Source organism: Vanellus vanellus, assembly GCF_965231255.1.
Source record: "Vanellus vanellus genome assembly, chromosome: 14".
NCBI lineage: Eukaryota > Metazoa > Chordata > Aves > Charadriiformes > Charadriidae > Vanellus > Vanellus vanellus.
Genome location: NC_138919.1, coordinates 4,408,125 through 4,431,945, shown reverse-complemented (window position 1 = coordinate 4,431,945; position 23,821 = coordinate 4,408,125). Strand labels below are relative to the sequence as shown.

The following is a 23,821-nucleotide window of genomic DNA, read 5'->3' as shown; positions in this document are numbered from 1 at the left end:
CAATAAAACCAATTACGAGCATTGAGATTTGGCAGCATTAAACCTTCCCCAAATTCCAAATGAGTATCTTCTTCCTTCTTGTCGTATACCCCAGATCTCTGCTTCAGCTTGTTGAAGGAAGATGAATATCTTTTCCTTCGACTACATTTATACATACTGAAGCGCTATATTCACAGTCAAACTTAACGTCGGCTCCCTAAAAACATGCCGGTAATTATCTCGGGGACCACTGCCTCCCATGGGTTAGAAACCCCAACCTCACTCCTGCAATTTTTACCAGAATTTTGCTAACAAAAGCTGTCAATTGCATCAAATTCTGCTAAGAGCTGTACGGTTATTCTGTAATAGAAAATACTGGTTGTGACAGAGGAAAAGCTAAAAGCAACAAGCACGCTGAGCACTACAGAATGGATTTAAATCTGTCCTCAAGATGAACAGGCTTTTTTTTTTTTTTTTTTTTTTTCTTTTTTTTTATCCTGTAAGCCAGGCAGTCTTTTTGAAATAATGTCTATTATTTTGTCAATACACATGTGCAACTTCTTTACTTTCTACACATAGAACAAAGAAAAGTATAATTATAAATGCATAAAAAACCCATAAATATATTCAGTCAGCCCACTACAGAACAAGCCATGCTTATTATGCAATACAAAATGTTACAGCGTTGCAATTCATTTTAAGCAGAGGATTATTAAAATTGTTTGAGAAGTACCAAATACACACCCTACAAGAATCATACACTTAGTTTAGTTTTTCTGATACTTCTGTATTTACTATTATAAGTATAGAAAGTTATATCCTGATTAAATGTGCTTAATCAATATTGTCCCTAAGCAAGTGTTAAAACGAAAGAAAAAATAAATTCCAGGTATGAAAAAGCAACAAATCATTTGGGTGTGAATGCCTCTTCTCAGGAAGGAAAATAGCGAAAAATGAATCAGCACAAATACTTTTTCACATCTCCTATAAATTTTGGAGCTTAATTCATGATATTGCCTACTCTGACACTACGGGTGCGTTTAAAAAAGAAAGCACGATGTATTATCTGTTCTAAGGGAAAAATCTGTGACTAATCTACACACAAAGTAATTTCTTGCTGACAGAATCAGCCAAAGATAAAATAAATATACGATAGTAACAAAACCCTAACATGCAAAAGGGAAATACAAGAGAAAAGCACTTAAACCTACAGCCAGAAACAGGGAAGATTATTTTCTAAGCATGTCACCAGCAAGTTGTTGTTCCCTGAAGACTAGAAGGTATCAGATCTTGTACTTATGGTCTATTAGTCTTGTGATCCAGCGTCAGCATGGCAAGTTGTGAAGTATTTCCTTATTCGTTATGACAGCACAACAGAGATTTCAGTCAAATTCCAAGGAAAATCAAATAAACAACAACAAAAATCAGTTCACTTACAGAAAGAAGGCTCCGATCATGAAAACAATAGGCACCACTTGCATGGGGCTTCTGTGTAGTTTCCTAAGAAAAGAAAAATACGTTTATACTGTAGATCCAAAGATTGTATTCGTGCCCTGCACCCATGGAAGGCTGAAGGTAGGCTTTAAGTTCCAAAGTGTTGTAACAAAAAATAAAATTGATAATACATTATTTGGGTTTTCACAAGGATTGCATACGTTATCGGCTCATAATTGCATTTTCATTGTCGTACAAAGCCGAACAGTAAAATCTGCTTATTGACTCACAAATAGCCAACAAAGATTGTATTATTTATTTATTAATCATTCAATGGACAGCAAAAATTTCCAGGCAGTTTGCAATGTATTTGAAACCTAAATCCTATGTTTGCATTATGAACTTACCTACTAAAATAGACATGCAATTACTATGCCAGAGTTCCAAATTTTTCCCCAGTACAGGTTTCTGTTTCAACAGGAACACACAACCGTGATTTACATTTTGTGTGTTTTTCAACTGAAAACTCAAGCAATTTTGCAAAAGAAAAATTATTATAAAATACATAAACAAAAGGGGCCATCCAAAATATATTCTATGTGCACATAGCTGGGAATTAGAATAGGGTAACAGTCTATTCCATGCCACTTTTTCTTATTGATGAGCAGCTGGTGACATGTAATATTTTACTGAATTATTCATTGAATTTTAGTAGTTACAGTTACACGTTTTTCATAACAGATTCTCCCTACCTGCATTTTTCATTTCCATGTGCAAATGGTAATATATACACTCTAATACAAATACTCCTGAAAACAGAAACACTGTACACATTTTGAGTCTTCAAAGAAAATACACACCTCAGTCTATGTATTACAGAAACACTCCGTAGACAAATTTAATATACTTTTTATCCACTTCAATAAAATTCCAAACTGTAAATATATTGAATATTTTTTCACAAAATATGTTATTCCTTACATGTGATTTCTTTTTAAACAAAAAAGAAAATAAAATCAGTAAATCGAAAATCAGTAGTGGCTACCTAGTTGAGGACAAAGAACAATGAGAACTAGTACCACAAAGGTACACGTTCTCTAAGCACGTCAGGCAGTATTGCAACTACCGCACAGATTGATAAACCCCCCCGACAACTTCAGAATCTAAAATAGTGACTATCAGCAACAAAAACCATTGTTGCATTTTGGTCTCCTTAGAGCAGGGACCATCACTAGGAGAGCAGCTATCAAAGTAAGATCCAACCTCACCACCAAAGCGCCTAGCAGGAGCTGCAACTGTCTTACCGCCAAAAACCACCACAGTCATCAATTTCTGAGCTGAAGACACAAGTTCCTTTTTGTTTATGAAATAAAACGAACCACATACATGTAAAAATACTATAGAAAAGGCAGCTTACGTAAGAAGGCTGCATATGCACACAAAACATACGTTAAAACTATTGCATCTTATCCTTTCTGGGTAGTGTTTCTTTGAGTGAGATCAAAGACATCTCTGAGTACAACACAAGTTAACTTAACGGTATCAAGAGTTCCTTAAAAAAATACTTCTCCTGAGAGATTTTTAAGTAATTAGCCTACGTTTTCAAAAATGCCGCCTGATTTAGGACCATCCTGTAATGCCACAGTGAAACTTACTCATGGTCAACCAAATGAATTGAATACTTGAAAATTAAGTCTCTCAGGTTTTCTCCATCAGGGGTAGATGCCTTTCACAATTTGAGGTCACTGTGATTCTTCAAATGCAAACTCTCACTTTTTAAGCTTCATACTGATTAAAACGCTACCTCACTAACGTTACAGTAGATTAATTTTCCTTTTCTCTAAGACTTGTATCTGACAACTCAATCCTAGCAGACTTTCTGTTCAGCATAATGTTCCCTATCATTAATTTTAGAAACATTATACTCCCAACTGCTACTGCTAGTATTCCTTATTTATCCTGCGTTTGCACACTCTAGTGACTGAGGAAACTCAGAATACACACAGAAATGAGATGTTCAGAATTTTAAGAACACATGCAACTCCAGGAAAAAATAGGAATATACTGCTGTATGTAATTTACAAATTACTGCTGTATTAAATCAAAGCAAATGCATGAGAAACTGTAAAAATAGTTACCTCTAAGTCAATTAACTTGGCTATAATATTTAACTGAGTAATTATTCGTTTTGCGTAATTTTACAGTACTGTATAACACCTCTCTAATTTCCTCCACGTAGAAATATTAAAGTTTCACGCTCTACTGATTGCAGACATTCTTTAAAATGTTTAATAATCTGAATACGACAAGCAAAGAGAGGGTTTCCTCAAAACAAATGGTCTACGAGCACCCGCAAAATGAGAGTGGAACTCCACCCACGGCCCCATACTCTGTACCACCACCGAAGGTAATTTCTTACCATGCTGTTGGACAAAAGGAAGGGTGGCACATTTGCAAACTTTACAAAGGTTTGTAAAGATTCCTCCGTAAGTAGCCTGTGTAGGAGCTTGCCTGCACCAGCGCAGCCGTGCCCCGTAACACACGGCAGGGCAGGCAGGCTCCTCGCGCAGTGCAGGGGGAGGCTCTTGCGAAGCTGGCCCGCGCGGCTCCGTTAGCCGTTGTGTTACACAGCACGTTGCTGGATTCCCAGGCTGCATATAGACCACGTTGCAGAAACGGCGTATGTTACGAAGTATACTTTATTTGTTACCTAGCTACTCAGGCAACATCTGAACAGCAAGCAAGCTTTTTCAGTCGTATTCATATGATTACATGACGCCTTTTTTAGTAGAAGGAAATACAGCTGAAAAATGCTAATAATTTTGTGGAAAAAAAAAAAAAAAACAACATTCCGATAAAATCCTATTTACAAGCCTCAAGATAACCTAGTTGACTCTGATGGACTTTGATGTTATACCCTATTATTCTTCGTAGTGACACGAAATGTCATTAAGACTGTCCACAGAGCTAAAAGCAGCCTTGTGGAGAAATGGAGACATGCGTTTTCAACGCTAAATTTTCTTTTCCACAACTGCCATATATCTTGGCAAAACAAGAAGTAGGCTCTTGTTTTGCACTCCTATCACACAGAAATAAATACATACTTAGCAACCTTTTGCTTGCAGCTGGTATTACAGCATTTGTACGTGAGAGGCATAGACAAGAACGGCACCACCCCTCATCAGACCCAGAGCAGAACTTCCCCCATTCTGCACTGCTCCGGTCTTGCGTTCCTGAGGAAAGGAAAGCTTGAGCCAACTAGAAGCCCTGCTAAGCATGTATGTAAAAGTCTAGCAAAGAAGATGATGTTTTAAGATTCACTGAAAATGAAAAAGTTGTGCTTTCAGGTGAAGAGTTCAGGTGCGTAGGCAAGTCCCGAGAAGGCGCCGGTCTCTGGTCCCGCGGGGCAGTCAGCTCCGGCAGCGCAGCCAAGCGGAGGCGTCAGCGCAGGGACAGCCGGGAAGACAGCCCCAGGCCTTCGGGCTGCGTAAACAGTTACCGTAGCCGGGCATTCCAAGAGTAGCCCAGACATTATATTATGTTTCCACAGAAGTAGCTCCCTTAAGCATTTTAGTAAATAAATAATTTTAAAAAATAAACAACCCCCTAAAGCAATAATAAAGATTACTACTAATACATATAGACAACTACTAAGCCTGACTTAACACCTTCCGCTTCACACCTTTATCGAAAGCCTCCGTACAAATTGATCTAATCTGGTATTTATTATTTTAATTCTTTTCTAAGAATGCAATTAAACAATGATATCTGTTGCTGCAAGTTAAAAGTCATTCCCTTTAGATATCAGCCAAATACAACAAGCAGTGAGCTTTGCCATCATTAGACTTCTAACCATATTACTTCTATTTTGAGGCTTTTTTGTTTGGTCTCAGTTTAATTTCCTGTCAGCCTTACAAGAGATTTCTAATGTTTGGGCTGTAGGATATGCTCTGATTAAAAATAATCTTCCCAATTACTGCCTGGCATGAGTCTACTGCCACATGCACTCTGCCACTGGCTTCTGAATTTCTGTCAGCAGTAATTGTGTCTGTAGCTTCTAACTGTAAATGAAAACCCAGGGGGCATATTTGGGTTCCAGTTTCCTTTGCCTAGCCATATCTTTTAATTTGCACTGTCTGTCAAAAGGAGATGTTCGTAGGCACTAAAAGGAAATCCTTAGAACATCAGGTTAAAAAAAGAGGAAAGGAGAAGAAAAGAAATGCAACCGGAATACGATAAACTATATTTGATATTTATTCTAGCATACTGCATGTAGATAGAGAATCTCACTGCATTTATTGGCCTTAGAAGAGGTAGATTGAGACCGTTTACTGAGCATTTCTAGCTGCACCTTTTTTTTAAACATTAAATTTAATCATCACCTTATTATTGCTATTTTGGGGGAATGGGATCATTCTAATGAATATTTGACAGAACGGGGTTTCTTATCACAATGGAAGAAAACAGTATTTCTCAGGCTCTGCCCTCTGGTCTAAACTGTACCATGGGGTTACCCATCTCCAGCTCTGGATGGACCTCAGACATGGGGTGTAGGCACCCTCTCTCCTGGGTCGACCCCCTGGACCTACCTCGTATCTTCTCTCCAGTCTGTCTTGCAGTTCTGTTTCCCGTGGGGCCTTTAGACTCACAGGGTCCCCTTGTCTCCGTCCTCTCTCTGTCCCAATGAACTGCTGCTCCTGCCCGACCTCCCCAGACAGACCCTGGGCCTGGGTTCACCACCTCGCTTGGGACTGTCAATGGACAGATCCTGTTTCCAGTACTTGGCTCTGCCCTGTTTAGACCCTGCGGGGCTGCACCGCACAGGGGAGGGCACAGCCTGCACCGCCTCAGCTCCTGCTGCCTTCTCTCCAGCACCAGCCCGCCGACGCCAGGGCCTGGGATCTCTACATCTGAAACACGGCGCTGAAACCCGGCAGTCAACGCAATCATCGATTCATTTTTCCTCTTAGGTGTGCTGCTGCTGGGAGTCCTGTGATGGAAAGGTGGCGCGGCGGCACCAGGGAATGCTGTCTGTGTGACAAGAGCGGGATGGAAGCGAGGTGCCCTGGGTCAATTTTCTAAAGGACATTCTTCGGAAGAATGAAGCACTAAGCACAGACTGTACTCTGAGACGTAGATACAGAAGAAACTCAAGGAGTAGAAAAACATTTAATATAACGTCAAGAGTGAAGCTTTGTGTTGAAGGGAAAAGCACAACCAGCTACACCAAAAGTACAGTCCAGAATGCATATAAAGGATATACAGTATTCACTGCCAATAATAATATTCTGGAAATATTCACTGTAAAATGAAAAATACTGTAAATTCCTGTGAAAATGATTTTTTATGATGTTTCAATGTTTGTCTGTCAAAATTAAGTAAATTTTTGTCTGACAAGGAAAATGGCATCCAGTACATTTGGAATCCAACGAGTACAGAGAGCATATTTTTGCATGCAGAAATTGTGGAAGTTTTCTTCATGATAGGAAGACAAATACTGAGATTTGGTGAATGCAAGTAGGGATTTGTCCAAATGGCATTTGAAACTGAATAGCTGTTCTTGGCATAAGAACTTATTTGAAATATTAAGGCCAAATGTGAGTGCTCTGCATTATGTTTGTTGGTTGATACTCTATTCTGTATGCTTATATCTGTAAATGTTGGTTGGTGTCAAATATTAGTTGGCATCTACTCCAGGCCACCCCATCAAGGGGAACCTATTGACAAAGCCTTCTTACTGCAGCTACAGAAGACATCGCACTCGCAGGCTCTTGTCCTGCTGGGGGCCTTCAGCCACCCCGACAGCTGCTGGAAAAGCAGCAGGGTGAACTGCAGGCAACCCAGGAGACTCCGGGAGTGCATCAAAGATAACTTCTTAAGCCAGGTGATGGGCAGCCCTACCTGAAGGGATGCAATACTGGACCTGTTGGTCACCAATGCAAGCGAGCGAATCGATGACACCAGGATTGGAGGCATCCTGGGCTGCAGTCATCATGCACTGCTGGTGTTCGCAGTCCTGAGGTATATGTGTCAGACAAAGAGTAAAGTCAGGACCCTGAATTTTAGGAAAGCAAACTTCCAGCTCTTCAAGGAGTTAGTCAATAGGACGCCCTGGGAAACTGCCCTCCAGGACAAGGGAGCAGAACAGAGCTGGCAAATCTTTAAGGACGCTTTCCAGAGAGCACAAGAGCTCTCCCCAGGTGGAAGAAATCAGGAAAGGAAGGCAAGAGACCAGCATGGCTGAGTTGAGACCTGCTGGTCAAACTAAAAGGCAAGAAGGAAGCACAGGCAGTGGAAGCAGGGACAGGTATCCTGGGAAGAGCGAAGGGATGCTGCCCGGTTGTGTAGGGATTGGTTGAGGAAGTCCAAGGCAGAGCTGGAGCTGAACTTGGCAAGGGGTGCAAAGAATCATCTGATGAAGATGAACAGAGGGCTGAAGCACCTCTCCTAGGAAAACAAGCTAAGAGAGTTGGGGTTGTTCAGCCTGGAGAAGAGAAGCTCCGGGGAGACCTCACAGCCCCTTCCAGTACTCAAAGGGGGCCTACAAGAAAGATGGGGCAGGACTCTTTATCAGGAAGTGTAGTGATAGGATGAGGGATAACAGTTTTAAACTGAAAGAGGGGAGATTTAGATTAGATATCAGGAAGAAATTTTTTACAATGAGGGTGCTGAAACATTGGAACAGGCAGCCCAGAGAGGTGGTAGATAAGGTCAGGTTGGACGGGGCTCTGAGCAATCTGATCCAGTTGAAGTTGCCCCTGCTCCCTGCAGAGTGGCTGGACCGCATGACCTTTAAAGGTCCCTTCCAACCCAAACTGTTCTCCGATTCTGTAATTCTATGATCAATGAAGGGAGGCAGTTGAAAGGTGGGAACAGAACTGATTTCAGCTCTGCCCTGCACCTTTGGCAAACCATTCGGTAGTACAACTTCGCTATCTTTAGAGCTATGCCCCTTAGTAAGCCTTTCGTGCCATGCCATGACAAGACACCAGTTCAACGTATTAACTGAAATATACACAGTTTCTCATCTCTACAATGGAGATTGTAATGACCACCACATTCATAACTGCCTTGGTATTACAGAAGTAAACACGCCACAGATCTGTAAAATATTGATTACTTTGAAAATACTGTGCAAAGTGTGCAAAGAGTTCTCTGTTCCTTCTCTGAGCCCTGCAGTACAGCAGCATTCTACAGGCCACAATACAGAACGAGATAAAGAACTGGATTTGTAGGCATCACACGTTTCCCTCCACATTTCTGAATGACCAGTTCCACACATCTTTTTCTCCACCTGTAACCTTTCCTAGTGTAGTATGAGAATCACAAACTGCAGGTAATGGTAACTTCTCCATCACTCACAGCATCAGGAGCTTCACACCAGTAAGTCGACACATGTGAAATAAGACCACTTATCAATGAAGAGAGAGGTCAAAGGCTTCTAAGGTTGGAACAGGAACCTGCTGGCTGCTGCAAATCTCTCACCAGTGCATTTGAGCCTGACACTTAATATTCAAACTGAATTGCAAGCTATGTACTCAAGGATAAAGCTCAGTAATAATAAAGATTCACAGTCTGACATGCTCAGCATACAAATCTGCAGTGCAGAGCTCATTTTGGATATTTTTTTAATCTAAAAAGCAATTGGGATTTTTTTTTGTTTCAAATAAACAATAAGACTTCCCATTTAGTGAGGAAAACAATGGAATGAGAAAATAAAACTCTATTCTATATTTAGATATAAGTAAAGAAGTATGCATATTTTATGCAATATAGGTATACTCTGCATGCAGTCTTTGCCTTGCTAATCAGGCATAGGAATACATCAAATAATGTATACTTTTTTTTTTTTTCAAAGGGCCAAATTCTTTGAGCCAGAAATCCACTCCTTTAAACCATTTAAGAATTTATGGCACCTATTTAGCACGTCAGCTGTGAAAGCTAAAATCACTGGAAAGGAGCTAAAACTTTGATATGTATTACTCGAACATTGTATCTAACCAGTGGTCTAACTAGTCCAATAGTAGGTCACCAACAAACAGCAATTGCTAATATCCTTTCATAAACTCCATTATTCTACTTTTCTGCCCATCATATAGAACAAGCTTCTAGGTATTTACATTTCCTTTTAATTTTTTATCTCTGTCTTACTCATCTTCTATTTTATCCAACATTGCTTAGTTCACACAGTAAAATATTCACTGTTTATTTTACAGTGACACTGTAAAGTCACGGCCCACTTATTTTTTCCCTTTCAATGTTTATTTTACATTACAACAACCTGGCAACTTGTTCTCTTTTTTTTTTTTTTAATGTGAATGTTTATGTATGTAGGAGGTGGCTTAAAATTAAACAAATTATAATTAAATGCCTAATAGTTTTTACCCTGAAAATACTGTTACTAAGCATTAGCTCCACTTAGAATCTTTTGCTTATTTTGTATTTTGCTTGGAGCAGCTACATTTCTATTACTAAATTTACCCCTTTCTCTTAAAACCACACTGCATCCAGCTTAACTACATCTCACTAAATCACCTTGTTAGTCATACTTTGATTCATTCCATTTCAGAGCCTTTCATATTTCAATTACTCCATTTCTTTTCCTATTCCCCCCATTACCTTTGAAAATGACAAGTCTCCCTTTGTGCAATGATTCTTCATACTGCAACCTCACACAACTCCCTTTATTAGCACTTGGTCGTTTTCCCTGTATATTTGCAAGTTTTCCAGCAGAACTGCCTTCCAAAAGAATTCTAAATTTACACATTTAATCCCATCTCTTTGTTTCATTTACACTCCATATGCACCAATACAGCCAGCGCTACAAGAATTCAAATTATATTTGTTGCATCATAAAATAAGGGATAGATGCTTGAGCTCCAGCCCTGCAGCGAGCAACCTGCAACCCGGGGGCCGCTGCCCCCGCCCGCCGCCCTACGGGGCTTCTGTGGGGAGGTCCCACTCCAGCCGCCTGCCCACGCACTTCCGGACCAGAGGTTTGGCTGGACACAAGACACAGTTTGTGGCACAGTGGAATTTGATTTATACAATACGCAGTTACAATGAAAATGTAACGATTTCCAATACAGGGAAGGAATAAGGACACAGCCCGAATCTCAAAATCTGTGACACAAATACGAGTATTACAGAAAAAACTACTGTCCATTCTTATTCTCTCCTTGGCCAAAGCTACGTTTCTCAGGAACTTCACTCAAAATCAGCATTGACTTCTCAAAATAAATACAAAAATGAAGCAATAGCTTCTCTACTCCCATAAAAAAGAAATTCTCTTCCTCACAGATCTCTCGATTGAGGCTTAGCAAAATATCATCCCTATTGCCAAGCAACAGATCAATATCTTTCTTTAGTTAGTGCGGATATAAAAGTGCTGTAACATGAGCTCAAACTGAGGATGAAGTTGTTAAAACGATTCTAAAAATGCATGCTTCTCAAAATTCCCTCCACACTGCTTCAGAACAAGAGTGTCTAAACAATCCTCATTACCAAAATTATTGCTGGTTTAACGCACTCTCCATTATTATTAAGTTTCAGAAGACAAAATCTTCTCAAAACTAATTTATACTCTTGAAAAGATGCTCTGCTGTTCTTTGGCTTCGGGATCCACGAGCAATTAACCCATCGACGCTGGGAACGTGTCCTTCCTGCACTGACTGACCCTCTCCCATGGGAACAGGGGGAAGGCAAAGAGGCCGCGCTGAGAGCCGAGTGAGCGCGCGCACCCGGAGCTGCTGTTTACTGGGTACCTGCCACAGCTGCCAGCCCAGTTACCAGGTGCCCTACAGTATTTGCCAGCTACAATAGTTTAATTATTCTCTCCAATTTACAACTCGACAAAAATTACGCTACCAAGAACTGATTCAAAATAGCTGTCACATTTGCTAAAAGCAGCAAATCACAGCCCGAGTCGCCTAATCTGCTGGGGAATAACCAAATTCTGCCTGGATGCAGTGTAGTATGTCTTCAACTTTTATAGGGGTTAAGAGAAATGGTTAGAACTATGAGATAACTGCTTGCTTAAATGGAACTTTACCAAATCAAATTAAGAATGGCTCAATATCTTGTTCCTGAAACCAATCACCTTGAAAGCATCAGATACTGGTTGCTGGATAAGGATTTGTCTAAAGGAATCATGGCAACATTTATATTCACCCTTTTTTTAAAAAAAATCTTGCCTTTTAAAACATTTTGGCAATTCTTTTTCTTTTTTTTTAATTTTAGAACAGGATAAAGATCTAGCCTACTAAACCAAAACATAAGTATTTTCTTTTTCAAAACTATAGAGCAATAGTTTGCAGCTTGAAAAATGCGTGCAGGAAGGAATGATTCAGATCTCATAGCCACTAAGAAATCTTAAAAAAAAAAAAAAAAAAAACAAACCACAAAATAAATCAAAACAACTTTTGGAGAACTGATAAAATGTCTTTGTGCTGTCTCTGTCCTGTTTGAATATCAAAGCTCTCCTGGGTATCACTTAGATCTACCCATCATAATTCAGATACTTGTGAATAATTCAAGATGTTATGCTTTAACTCCTATCAGCGATTCCCTTGAAGAGAAGCAGTAAGTAAGCATTTATTATGAGCTATAGCATGAATCCATATAATTAATATTCTGATGTACTTTACCTGTCTCACTGTTTGCTCTTGTGATATTAAGTTGGTATTAAATAAATAACACACTCAGACAACTTGTTGTCCTACTTTTCAAAAAGATGCTTCACTTTATCTAATTACTTTATTTGATTTATTGTTGCACCCTTACTCAAGTTACGTATTCTGTTAACGTGCTATCAATGCAATTAGCTGTTTCTTTGTAGGAAACATTTCTTAAATCAAGCTAGCATTTTTACTGCAAAAGGAATGCAGTGCTTGTACTTCCTTGGAATCAAAATATCCTTTTAATGGTATGACAGCAATGTACTTCATCTTTGCACATTTTACTTGGCACACTGAAGCAAAACAGAGATGATGTGCTATTATTCAAGCATAAGAAAAATAGTAGCACTCCACAAACAAGTGTCAGAGGTGAATAAAGGCATACGACATGATATGAAAACAACTAAAATACGCCCTCATTTTCCAAATAAGAGTTCAGAAGGCCTGTGCCCAAGTGATTATAAGTTATATATTAAGACTACAAGATTTTGAAATGAAAGCAAGCAATATTGAAGAAAAAATGATCTCAGATATTCTTATTTGATTCTAGTGAACCGTTAAAAAACCCCTACTTCTTCATGAAGTGAACATGCATCTTTGGTTAGAAATGTATGTTTGGTTAGAAACATGAAGGATCTACACATTAGCCTGTATTCTTCAAATAAACGTCATTTCTGCTGGCTGCGGGATAGTGTACTGATGTCATCTGGAGGAGTTTTGCTTGTCTACTCTCCAGACTCATAAAAGACAACACTTCAGGTGAACAGAGGTGGAGACATAAGAAGAAAAAATAAATCAAATTTCTGAAAACTGAAAGAAAATTAACTTGTTTATACTGCCTTCCCTCAATAATTTTCATTCACGAAGGATATTAATTTTGACTATTAATTAGAGCGGCATCTGTTTCTCCCACACTGGCAGGCTACCAGTGAACATTAGCAGCATTAGCTGTTGGTACAGGTGTGGAATGATTGAGAACTGCTTTCTGCTACTCCCCTACCATGCTGACATAGGAAAAACAACTTTCACAGAATTAGCTCTCTCAAATACAACTTCCCTAAGAACATATGAAGTGAGGATTTGCACTACATAGAAGCGTTCCGGAAATATTTTCAAAACTTAACTTCCTTCAGCGGAACAGATTAGCGATGCTCTAAAATCATAAATACTGGGTTTGAGGTTTTGTCTCACGTACAAGAAATCTAACGTGAGTTTTAAAAGTATTTTAAAAGTATTACATTTTTTCCAGTAGTCAATTGGCTTTAGGAAAGCATGCATTTACTACACTAAGAGAAAACGACTATCATTATATTTAAAAACTATTGTTTTTGTAAAGGTTGGAACACACAGTAACAAATTCTACTGTATTGCTCTCCTCGAGTGGTGTTTTTTTTTCCACAAAGTAAAACTGATAAGACTGTTTATGAATCGAGACTACTGTTCAATACCAATATAAAAATATTTTTCCTATTAAATTTAAAAAAAATGAAAACGTATTAAAAATAATTCTGATATGCAGACTGAGCAAGTAATTTAGAACTATTTGGAAAGGAAACCATTACTCAACTCTGGCAGATGTAACAGTAACTTCCGTTACAGTCAGCTTATATTAAGTATTTGTAAGTAAGAGTGGTAACTTTGACTTATACTTTCTTCTAGCTGCATTTTATTTTAGAATTTCTCCTTTGTAGAAGAAATGTGAAAGAAAACAAATTATGAGGAGCCGTTCTGCACTTCTCAAAAGACAGCCACACAGAGTTCTGTTGAGCGCTCGGGGAGCAACGCCCGCGGTCCCGCTGTGGCTGGAGTTCCAGTGAAAAGACTGGAAGCAACCAAACTGAAACTTGGGACGCTTCACGTCGGGGCATCGGTGGCAGCTTATTCTGAAACACTTTGTTTTTCAAACAATATAGGAATTTTTAAAATTGAGCTAGGTAGGAGACACTGCTAAGTCTCATTTATAATTGCTTAGAGATGTGGCGTTGTAAGAGAGAGCATTTACTTATACAATATAAACACGGCTTATTTAATATACCTGGAGGGAAAGGCATGCCAGAAGCACACTGCAAACAGCCCGAAGCTACGGAGATAGAATTTTTAAGTGGAATGTGAAGACAGGCGGGAGCTGAGAGATGGCAAGTTCGACAGGATCTCTGCTCCAGAAATAAGTACTGCTGATTTCTTTAACGTAAACGTATCTCTAATTCATGCCTCTGGGAAACAAAATAATCATCTAAATGTAAGTACACTATCTATTCTTAAAAAAAAAAAAAAAAAAGAAAAAGGGATTTTTTTTCCTCCACTGTTACTGAATGACAAGCATTTTGATTCAGGCCTTCAAGAAGAATTTCACCATCATCCTCACTGAGGCAGACTTCTTTCGCAAATAACAGCTAAAGCTTGAAGAAAAATACACATGGCTGTTTTCAGACTCTACAGAACTTACTCAAGTTACTTATATTGGAAATACCTACAAAATCAAAAGATTACAGTAAAAATCTTTAAAATCTTCATTGCTAAACTGACTGTAGGATGGCAACAACAAACAGCTCGACAGCATCTACAGAAAGAGTGTAAGCAATGCTCCTACAGACTCGGTGGGCTTTTTTGAAATTTTTAAGACCTCTAACTTAAAAGTGAACTGTATACTATGTCTTGGGATTTGATTTCTCAATATTTCTTGTCTTCTCTAGGTTGTCCTTTTATTTCATGGCAAAGGACTTTGCCACGTTAGCATGTATGTTACATTAGTAGTTATTCCAATTATACAAGCACTGCAAGGGAGAAACACTTCTAATATTAGATTTCTTGGGGATTTTCTGCAATGGCTGGTGACTTTGACTGACAGCTTGAACGTGGAAGCAAAATGCCCACCGAACTAGTGTGTTTAGGAATTCTTGCATGATTCTGAATGCTTTTTTGAGACTTCCAATGTATTTGTGAAACTGCTATTTACATAAAATTTACACTTAATGTTACAGCATTGTTCCAAAGTCTTGGGGTTTCCCACTCCGTGTATCAGTTCTTATCTAATGTCAAACAAAAAAGTTCTATTTATGGGTATAATTAGAATAAAGCAGACGTTTCCTTACCAATGTGCCAAATACTAGATTGATAACAATATAATCTCAACATAATTCTCTAACGCCTGAAAGCCATTCAAGTACCTCAATATATCAAGTTTTAAACATCTTATAATACCTATAAACACTCTGAGTGTCTAACGAAGCTAATACTACTAAGAGTGCAACAAGTGAAAGGTGGTGTAAAAATCAATTTTATTTCACCTCAAATGATTTATATTCCTTCCTGAACAATTTAATTTCACTCTAAGAAACCGGTTAGTGAAACTTTAGAGCAGCCCTATATTACAAAATGTTGTTCTTAATCCAGGCAGAGATAACATGAAACTACTAGTAAAATAACAGTTTGGGATGACTCTTCCATTTGTAAAGGCTGGTGAGAAAAAGAGGTGAAATAAGGCAGACCAAGTTTTATTTCTGAACTTCTGAAAATGAATAAAAAAAAACCCCACAACACACATTTGCAGTCCAGAAATAATAATATTGTTTAAAATATTAACAAAACATCAAAATAAACCAAGTAAGTATGAAAATAAACTAAGCTGGGTATGAAAACCAAACATTAGTCCCCGAACTGAGAATTAAGTTATGTGCTTAATTCTAAACATATCTGAAATGCTAACATTTGTATTACTGAATAATAAAATCAAAAGGATTGCTGATGTATTTCATACAAAGTACATAATTAGATATTTCACTGCAGCACAGATGGAATATTTAGGCTTTTTCTCCTATCTTATCTGCAAAACTGCTGCTACTATAGCTGCAATGGCATTTTGCATCCTTTATGACCACAATTAATTTCTGTATGTGGTCTGGCTCCTCCTCTCTTTCCCCATCCCAAGAACTAGCAACGCATTTTCTGGGTAATGAAGAAGAACACGGAGATAAGAACCAAATTTCAAAACAAAGTCAATTTTCTATTCACAGATTGAAACAAGTATGGTGAAAAATAATATAAATTAAAACCCCCGTGTATCTTTACTCCAAGGTCCTCTCAAGTGTGCTGAATACGACTGCATTTTCTTACAGCAAGCGATTCTAGATCCTCTTTTTCTCAGATAACCAAAACTTCAGCACAAGTCACCAGCTTAAAGATTCAAGCAAATGCGATGCAACACTCTTAAAGAGCTGCATAAAAACAGTGGCTCAAGCTGACCAAAAAAAAAAGGAAATGTTCTGAAAACTAGGATCAGTGGAGCTTTTTTTATTATTGTATCTCTGTTGACTGCATTTATGACAGAAGGTAAGAATACTACAAAGAATACTACAGGAGTGGGTGCAACTTCTCTCCCACCTCACTTTCACATTTTACTTGCCAGATATTAACCAAATGTAAAAAGGTTCATAAATAGATGCATAACAAAAATAGCAACTGGGAATATCATGCAAAATGTGCGTAATAAATATCTACAACACAATTTGAATAATTTCAGAAATATTAATATATCTCTGGAGTGTCTGTTTAAATATTAATAACATTTTTTTTTAAGTAATTTCAGTTTTTAAAAAATAGACATGTATTGTAATTCTGCTAAGAATTTTCAGCCTGTACTGAGATTTAATGTGCTTGCTACAGATTGAAAAACATATAAACACCACCAGTTCCATTTTTCTGAAATTAAAAATGTGATTTGAAGCTTCAGTTTTACATTTTCTAATGTGGCTTAAAGCTGAAAAAAAAAAAATAGTGGTTTGTGATGCCTATGCCAATTCACCAGGACATGAAGTAGTAAATAGACTACAATAAGATTCATAATGGTAACTTAAACATAAAGTAATGCAAGCTACTAATTGAAAGTTGGTTTTTCTTTTCTCATCTTGCCTGTATAGCACCTCTATAGGGCTCACGTTCAAATCACACCACACTAGATTTGCGGTGAAAATGTAGTTTTGCTCTTGATGCTCTGGTCAGATTTGGCCCAGGTAGTCTGAGATGTCTTGGACGGACTGCAACACAGATTGAATCATAGAATGGTTTGGGTTGGAAGGAACCTTGAAGCTCATCTAGTTCCAACCCCCCCTGCCCTGGGCAGCGACACCTCCCACCAGCCCAGGTTGCTCCAAGCCCCGTCCAACCTGGCCTTGAACACCTCCAGGGATGGGGCAGCCACAGCTTCTCGGGCCAACCTGTGCCAGGGGCTCACCACCCTCAGAGTAAAGAATTTACTTCAGATACAGTTTGGATAAGCCAAGCTCCCAGCAGGTTCAGTGTCTGTCGGCTAGATACACAACTCAGTTTTCAAATTTAAGTATGACATCTTCGCCCTAAGAACTTAACGCTGTTACAATATCTCGATGTAGGAAGGAAGCCATGAAGTCCAGAAAATGAAATACCATCTACTGTCACCTACTACGCAGAACAGAGAGGAAGACCGTGCATGCCCTGAAATACCAGAACTCCTCCCACAGGCCCACAGATGATGTCTTCCTACCTCAGCACTTCTCCTTAAACTACCAAAGAAACATTTCAAAGAAAAGAGAACAAAAAAGCCCATGTGCTTGCCAGGTACCATGCTTCCCACCATGACACTTACTGAATTAGAGTGGCTGGGTCAAAACGGGTAACGCAAATCTCAATTTCCCCCTTTCTTCAAGTGGAGTCATGTTGGTAAGAGCGAGTTCTAATCTTTCAAAATAAAGGTGAAAGCAAACAAACAAACAAACTCCAGCTTTCGATTAGAGACTGAACTGTAAAACTGCAATTCAGAATTGGGGCAGACTGTGGCAGGAAGAAGGCACACACTGGTCACTGGTCTAGTTTGCAGAAGCTGAGTAAATGATTTGTTTTCTGTTGCAAACATGTAGAAATAGGATTTGATTTTCGAAAAATTTTGCCCGTCTGCCACCAACCATTTCAGGGAGTCCCAAATCAACAAGAAAGTAGAATAGCAATTCAGGAAAGGCAAATAACCAAAGGTGAGTTTGGTACCTAACAAACCGGTGTGTCAGCAACCAGTGGGACATTTGACTTAACTCCATTTCTAAGCACCTTACTGCACCACGGATTTTTGTTGACACTCTGTAAGGTTATTAACAGATTCCATCAGAGATTGAAGAAATTTAAATATTAATAGGCTCTTTATGAGAAATTAATAAGAAAATGAGGAAATCCTTGTGTTTCAAGGCATTCAGGTTAATTATTTCAACCAGCTTGACAAGGACAAGGTCAATCTTAGTTTTAACCTTAATATTTCTAGGTAACCTAACCTTCACATTCGATCGGCTATGTTTTTAGCCTATTGAAAACTGTATGATGTAAACTGGCAGATCATATTATTCCTTTTGCATATGGAACAAGATAAACTGTGACGGAATAATTATAGTTGTCCTCTCTTATTGCAAATTCCATGTTTTAAAAATCCCTTCAATTCCAGAAATGCAATTATTTGAGAAGCTTGGTTTTAACTTGTATTTTAATGATTCTTAGTTTGGTTTAAGTGACAAATAAGCTGAGTCTACTCAGTTATGAAAGTTTTGCTTGTTCAGAATTATTTCCGACAAGCCTTTTTACTCATTCCTTAGTCTCCAGCACTCAGTGCCTGCCAGAAGAATGAGCTTCTCCTAAATAAACTGGGAGAGATCTGAGGATCTCCAAGATTTGGTGGCCAAGAATAAGTATCGGCATTTTGTGGTCTCATGGAATATGGTTGTTGATACAGCAAAAGTTCAGACTTCATCAGTCAGATGGGGAACCTTCTGCTTCAGCGTCAGTCTGAGAACAATAGTTCCCACACTACGACTTGTTTTAGTACTTGTCAACTTTGAAACGGCTTTCTAAACAATATGCTCCTCAAGAACCTTCCATAATCCATTTGTAACTCCCTGCTGGTTTCCAACATCAGTAGAACAAGCTATGGACCCAATCACAGACTGTACTGGAAATTGTTTCACACTTTTTAAACGCATCTTTGTCAACGTCCCAAATAAGGTCAAAAGTAATTCTGGCAAACAACTCTATCACACTCTCTGCTTCTAAGTGTTGACTTCAGTATACAAATCACTGCTCACCATATCTGCTTATTTCTCTACTTGATAATCAGGATTTCAATTTTTCTGTCATTCTACTCCTACTTTTGCCAATCTTTCTTCCTTCCAGGCATACCTACAAAACTTCTGTATCAGAATTAAGTTCATTTCCTAATCATGCTGTGTTTTTGCTGAGATGTCAGTGAATTTGCAAATGAAAACACAAGTCTCAAAATAGTCAAGCCCGATGGCCTGATGGGGAAGCCATCTCTAAAGAAGGCAGACTTTAACAGAAGCTCTTTGCCAACCAAGCAGAATAAGATATTCTACTGCTTTTTGTTGATTTAAGGTCTATGACACACCGCAGCTGTCACAATGAAGGGCAGACAGAAAAGGCAGCCTAATGACTACAAAAATGCACTAAACCATACAAGTTTTATAAGGTATTCACTTGGCATCTGTCTTCTGTAACATGTCTCCATATTATACAAGGTATTTCTCTCCCTCCTCACTCTTTAGAGAAATATGAAGTTTAATGTACTGACTGGTACTTAACAATCAGATTTTGTCAGCTTTTGTGCTGAATGGCATCTTCCTTCTCCCATTGACTTTCACGGCACTATTCACAGTGTAAATTATTGCCTCGTTTCCAGTGAAGGTGACAGACCCGTGTACTACCTCAGACGCTGAACTCGGGAACCACGTGCTGTCAGGCAAACCACCCTGACGCCACATAAATCCTCACTACTGTCACAAGGGGCACTTCCACTTTCTGCCTGCATGTCTGCTGCTGCTGCTAATACTTAAATCCACCCCCCCACCCTGGGGCTGGAAGGGATTATTTGCCGGCTGGGTCTTTTCCTGGGGCAGAAGTCCCCCACCCCATTTCTCAAGGGAGGTTTAGGAAGGAGCTGCCCAGGCTGGGGTGGTTTCGGCACCCATCCAAGCATCATACGACAGAGTAAATGTATCAGGTAAGCACCGACCTACTCAGCCAAAGAGAACAAACCGAAGTGAACAAACAATGAATAAATATTAACCTCTGCACCACTGGGTCATTTTATAACCATTACCCAGGTGCACTGCTGGATATTCAGATGTGCTGCTGAGTGAATGCTCCCTGCTACAAAAGAAACTGGATCAGCACCAAAATCAATAGATTTCCAATTTTAAATGAGAATGGATGGAGCACAGAGACGAACAGAAAAGGTTTGCTATTGAATAGGACTACTGAATAGGACACGACTTAGAGTGGGATTGCTGCTGATTTAACCTAGGGTTTGTAGAAAAGGATCAGTTTCTTCCTTCATATATCACTTTTTGTGTTGAACTTTACATTCACTGTTCAATTTTTATCTTCACACTGTTTATACTAACATTTCTCATCATCCTACCAAAAGTAACACAGAGTTAGGAAAACAGTTCAGAAATACAAGCTTGACCCTCTCAGTAGTCTCACAGTGTGCGTGTGGATATATACACACACGTGTATCTGCATGGCCAAATCATTTTCCAGCACTGGCCACTGAAAGCGCACTCCTTTATGTACTACTTTCAGTCTCGCTGTTGTCGAGTGAAAATAATTTTGTATTTTATCAAGTCTTTGTAATCCATTCAGTCCTTAACTTCCAGCGTTAGTCTGATCTGAGATGCACATTTTCTCTCGATAAGATAGGCCAACGATACTGAAAGGCCTCCACAAAAGCCTACACTCTAACATATAGGTAACATACGCCTGTGTACTGGCCAAAACAAACGAACAAAAACTTCAACCCATTCCAGAATTGCCCATCCTGCCCACTTGCCACGTACAAACAGCTCTGCTCTTCTACAGGCGAAGGCCTAAAAGCGGAGGCGGCTAGTTCATCTGGCCAGTGCTACGGTGAATCACACTAAAACATATCCTCAACATTGAAAATCAAATTACCGAGGTACCATCTTGTAAAAATTAATTGGTTCTCAAACAGATCTCTTCCCTCAGACCAATAAGAGACTTTAACATGTTATTAGAACACGCGAGATCATAACATTTGACTCAAATTGCACTGAATTAAGTTCATCTGAGTGTAATTTCACTATTAATGGGAGCTATACAAGGAAGTAATTTGGTTTGGCATACCACGTTATTCAGCACAGACCTGATTAATTTTTGCCTGAGAAGTTCAATAGCATTAACAAAATTCCAAAACAACTGCTGGTTGAAAAACTTTGTTTTCACTACTCTGCTATTTAAACGGCATTCAGGTCAGACGTTCGAGACCTGAATCAGGCAGACTATTAATGGAAGCCATTAGCTGAAGAAGCCTTTCCATCAACAGAAGGAATAAGCATGTGAGAGGAGCGGGCAGGAACAGCTAGAAACAAAATTCACCTCCATCTTGCAGTGAGAAGAAAAGCCACATTCAGTTCAGAAACAGCAGCAATACACCAGTTTTTGCAACACACTGAATGCAAGGCATGATAAGACACTATTTTAAATAAAAAGTTCTGAATCACTTTGTTTACGTATGAATCATCCAAGAGCACACACCAATATTTTAGACCTCTTATCACCATTGAGGGAAAATTCTAGGGAATACAGTTGCACTCTTCATTCAAATGCGAGGAACTGAAATAAAATGGCATTGTCACTAAAGAGAAGGATTTTGAGATTGGCTGAAACATTTGAGTTTCAAATCCAGTAGCAAGCTCCTCTCCTGGAAATATTTAAAGATGAGCTCCAGAATAATTTCAGTGCTACATCACCCTGTTCCTTCCTTTCTCTTCATCAGCTTCAGATTTTATTTAGTCTATTTTTTCCTGGCACTTTAATATATTACTGAAAACACAGTCTCAACTATTTTAAGAAAAGAATGGGGTTTTGTGAGTAATCTCATCTTATACAAGAAATCATTTAAAGAAATCATGTTACAGCTCAAGTAAATTTACAGTTCCTGCAACCAACATAAAAGTACGCATTTTCCATTTTAACTTTAGCTGTGTACATAATGAATTTCACAGATTTTGCTGATGCAAACAGCACCCAGTCTGAAGAAGTTCCTTATCAGTAACAGCAGCAGAGATGAAAATCTGTAAATAATGTTAAGTGAAAATAAAGGTAGTCTATTAAAAATGGATTGTTTGGATTGTAAAAATCAACTAGAAGAACCCTTTCAACTATAAAAAGGGAGGCAGAAAAATTATCACCATAACTATACTACGTACACACGCACGTAATCTGAGCACAAATTATTTACGTCGATTTCTACTGTAACCAATGACATGTTTATTTCAATCCTGGGTAAGGAATATCTGTGCCCATGGACCTTTTAAAAGAGACCAAGTTGTCTGCAAAAACATGAAGAATAAAAAGGAAAAATAAATACAGGCTTTTACAAGATAAGAATTTAAATGACCTATACAACACAAATATACAGATACATACAGAAACACCTTTATACTGTTTTCTGTCAAAATTTTGACTACAGACTCCGAGACCCAGACCAGGAGGTAAGTGAGGAGAGCCCCCGCGGAGGTCTCTGGCCCAACGCCCCGCTCGCTGCTGGGGCAGGCAGAGCAGGTCCCGCAAGGCTCTGCCCGGCTGGGTCGGGACTAGCTCCAAGGACAGAGATGCTGAGCCCCTCTGAGCCCCTCTCTTGACTGCTCTAATGGTACATATATAACTACAGAATGATGCACGTTCTATCCTAAGGACATGCCTTTTCACATCAACAAAAATTTCAAGTAATCTTGCTTGGTTTTATTACGCTGAGTTTGTTTGGTGCTCAGTAACAAATAAAAGAATATATGAAATGGTCCTAAAAATGTGAAACATCTAAGAACCTAAAGTATCAAAATATCCCAGGATTAAGTAAACAAACCGTGTATAGCTTTGGCACCAAGAACACACAAACACTTTGCAGATTATTTAAATTACATTACGTAGCAAACCCAATTATAAACAGGAAGCTTTTTGCAAGTAGTGCGAATATTCTGATCCCAGTCCTACCCGACTTTCAACGAGTTATGAAGACAGTTATTTTACCAATTCACCGCTGTGTTTGTTTAATGCCTAATTTCAGCATAATAAGTGGTGTGATATTTCTAAATTATAAAGTACCATTTTTTGCTGTGAGAAATGAAAAGCTAAATTTGGCTTATCTTCATCTAAGAATTATTCAGGACATGAATACAGTTTGCCAGTGGACTAAATTAGAAATGAAAAGCTAAATTTGGCTTATCTTCATCTAAGAATCCCTGTGAGCACTCTCAGTGTTCCAAACCTGATGCAGGTTTGGGTTTTGGTTGGGTTTGTTGTTTTTTTTTTTTGTTTTGGGGGTTTGGTTTGATTTGGTTTTTGTTCATCCAGCAAACCGATGCCTTTACTCCAGTGAGGATACTTACAGAAGTTGTAGTTAGTGCTATGAAACACTGTTACTTGACAATTTGCCATCCTGTGTTAACCTGCGATATCCCTAGGGGACAGAGGACAGCAGTCTTAAAACTGAAAGGAGACACAGAAGCCTTCTATTGAGAATTAAGGGACCGGTTGAAATACGGGTCACTGAGCCTGCTGCGCTGGCTGCGAGTCACAGGACAGCTCCAGTAATTGCAGGAAGGTGAGCTGCCGTACGTACACCGCAGCACACCTTACGCCTGCCCCAGGAGCTTGTGAGTCATCTAAAGTAAAAGTCAGGACTT

At 38.9% G+C, this 23,821-nt stretch overlaps 1 protein-coding gene across 2 annotated transcripts in view; it reads right to left on the bottom strand.

Annotated features, from left to right (window-relative positions):
• RBFOX1 (RNA binding fox-1 homolog 1) overlaps positions 1–23,821 on the bottom strand; it is a gene marked incomplete at both ends in the record, with an annotated part of 1,320,957 nt that overhangs the window by 767,814 nt on the left and 529,322 nt on the right. For both annotated transcript variants that reach the window (XM_082490611.1, XM_082490609.1), the window contains one exon: positions 1,417–1,479. In XM_082490611.1, coding sequence (XP_082346737.1) covers positions 1,417–1,479 — 63 coding nt within the window. The remainder of the gene's footprint in view (positions 1–1,416; positions 1,480–23,821) is intronic.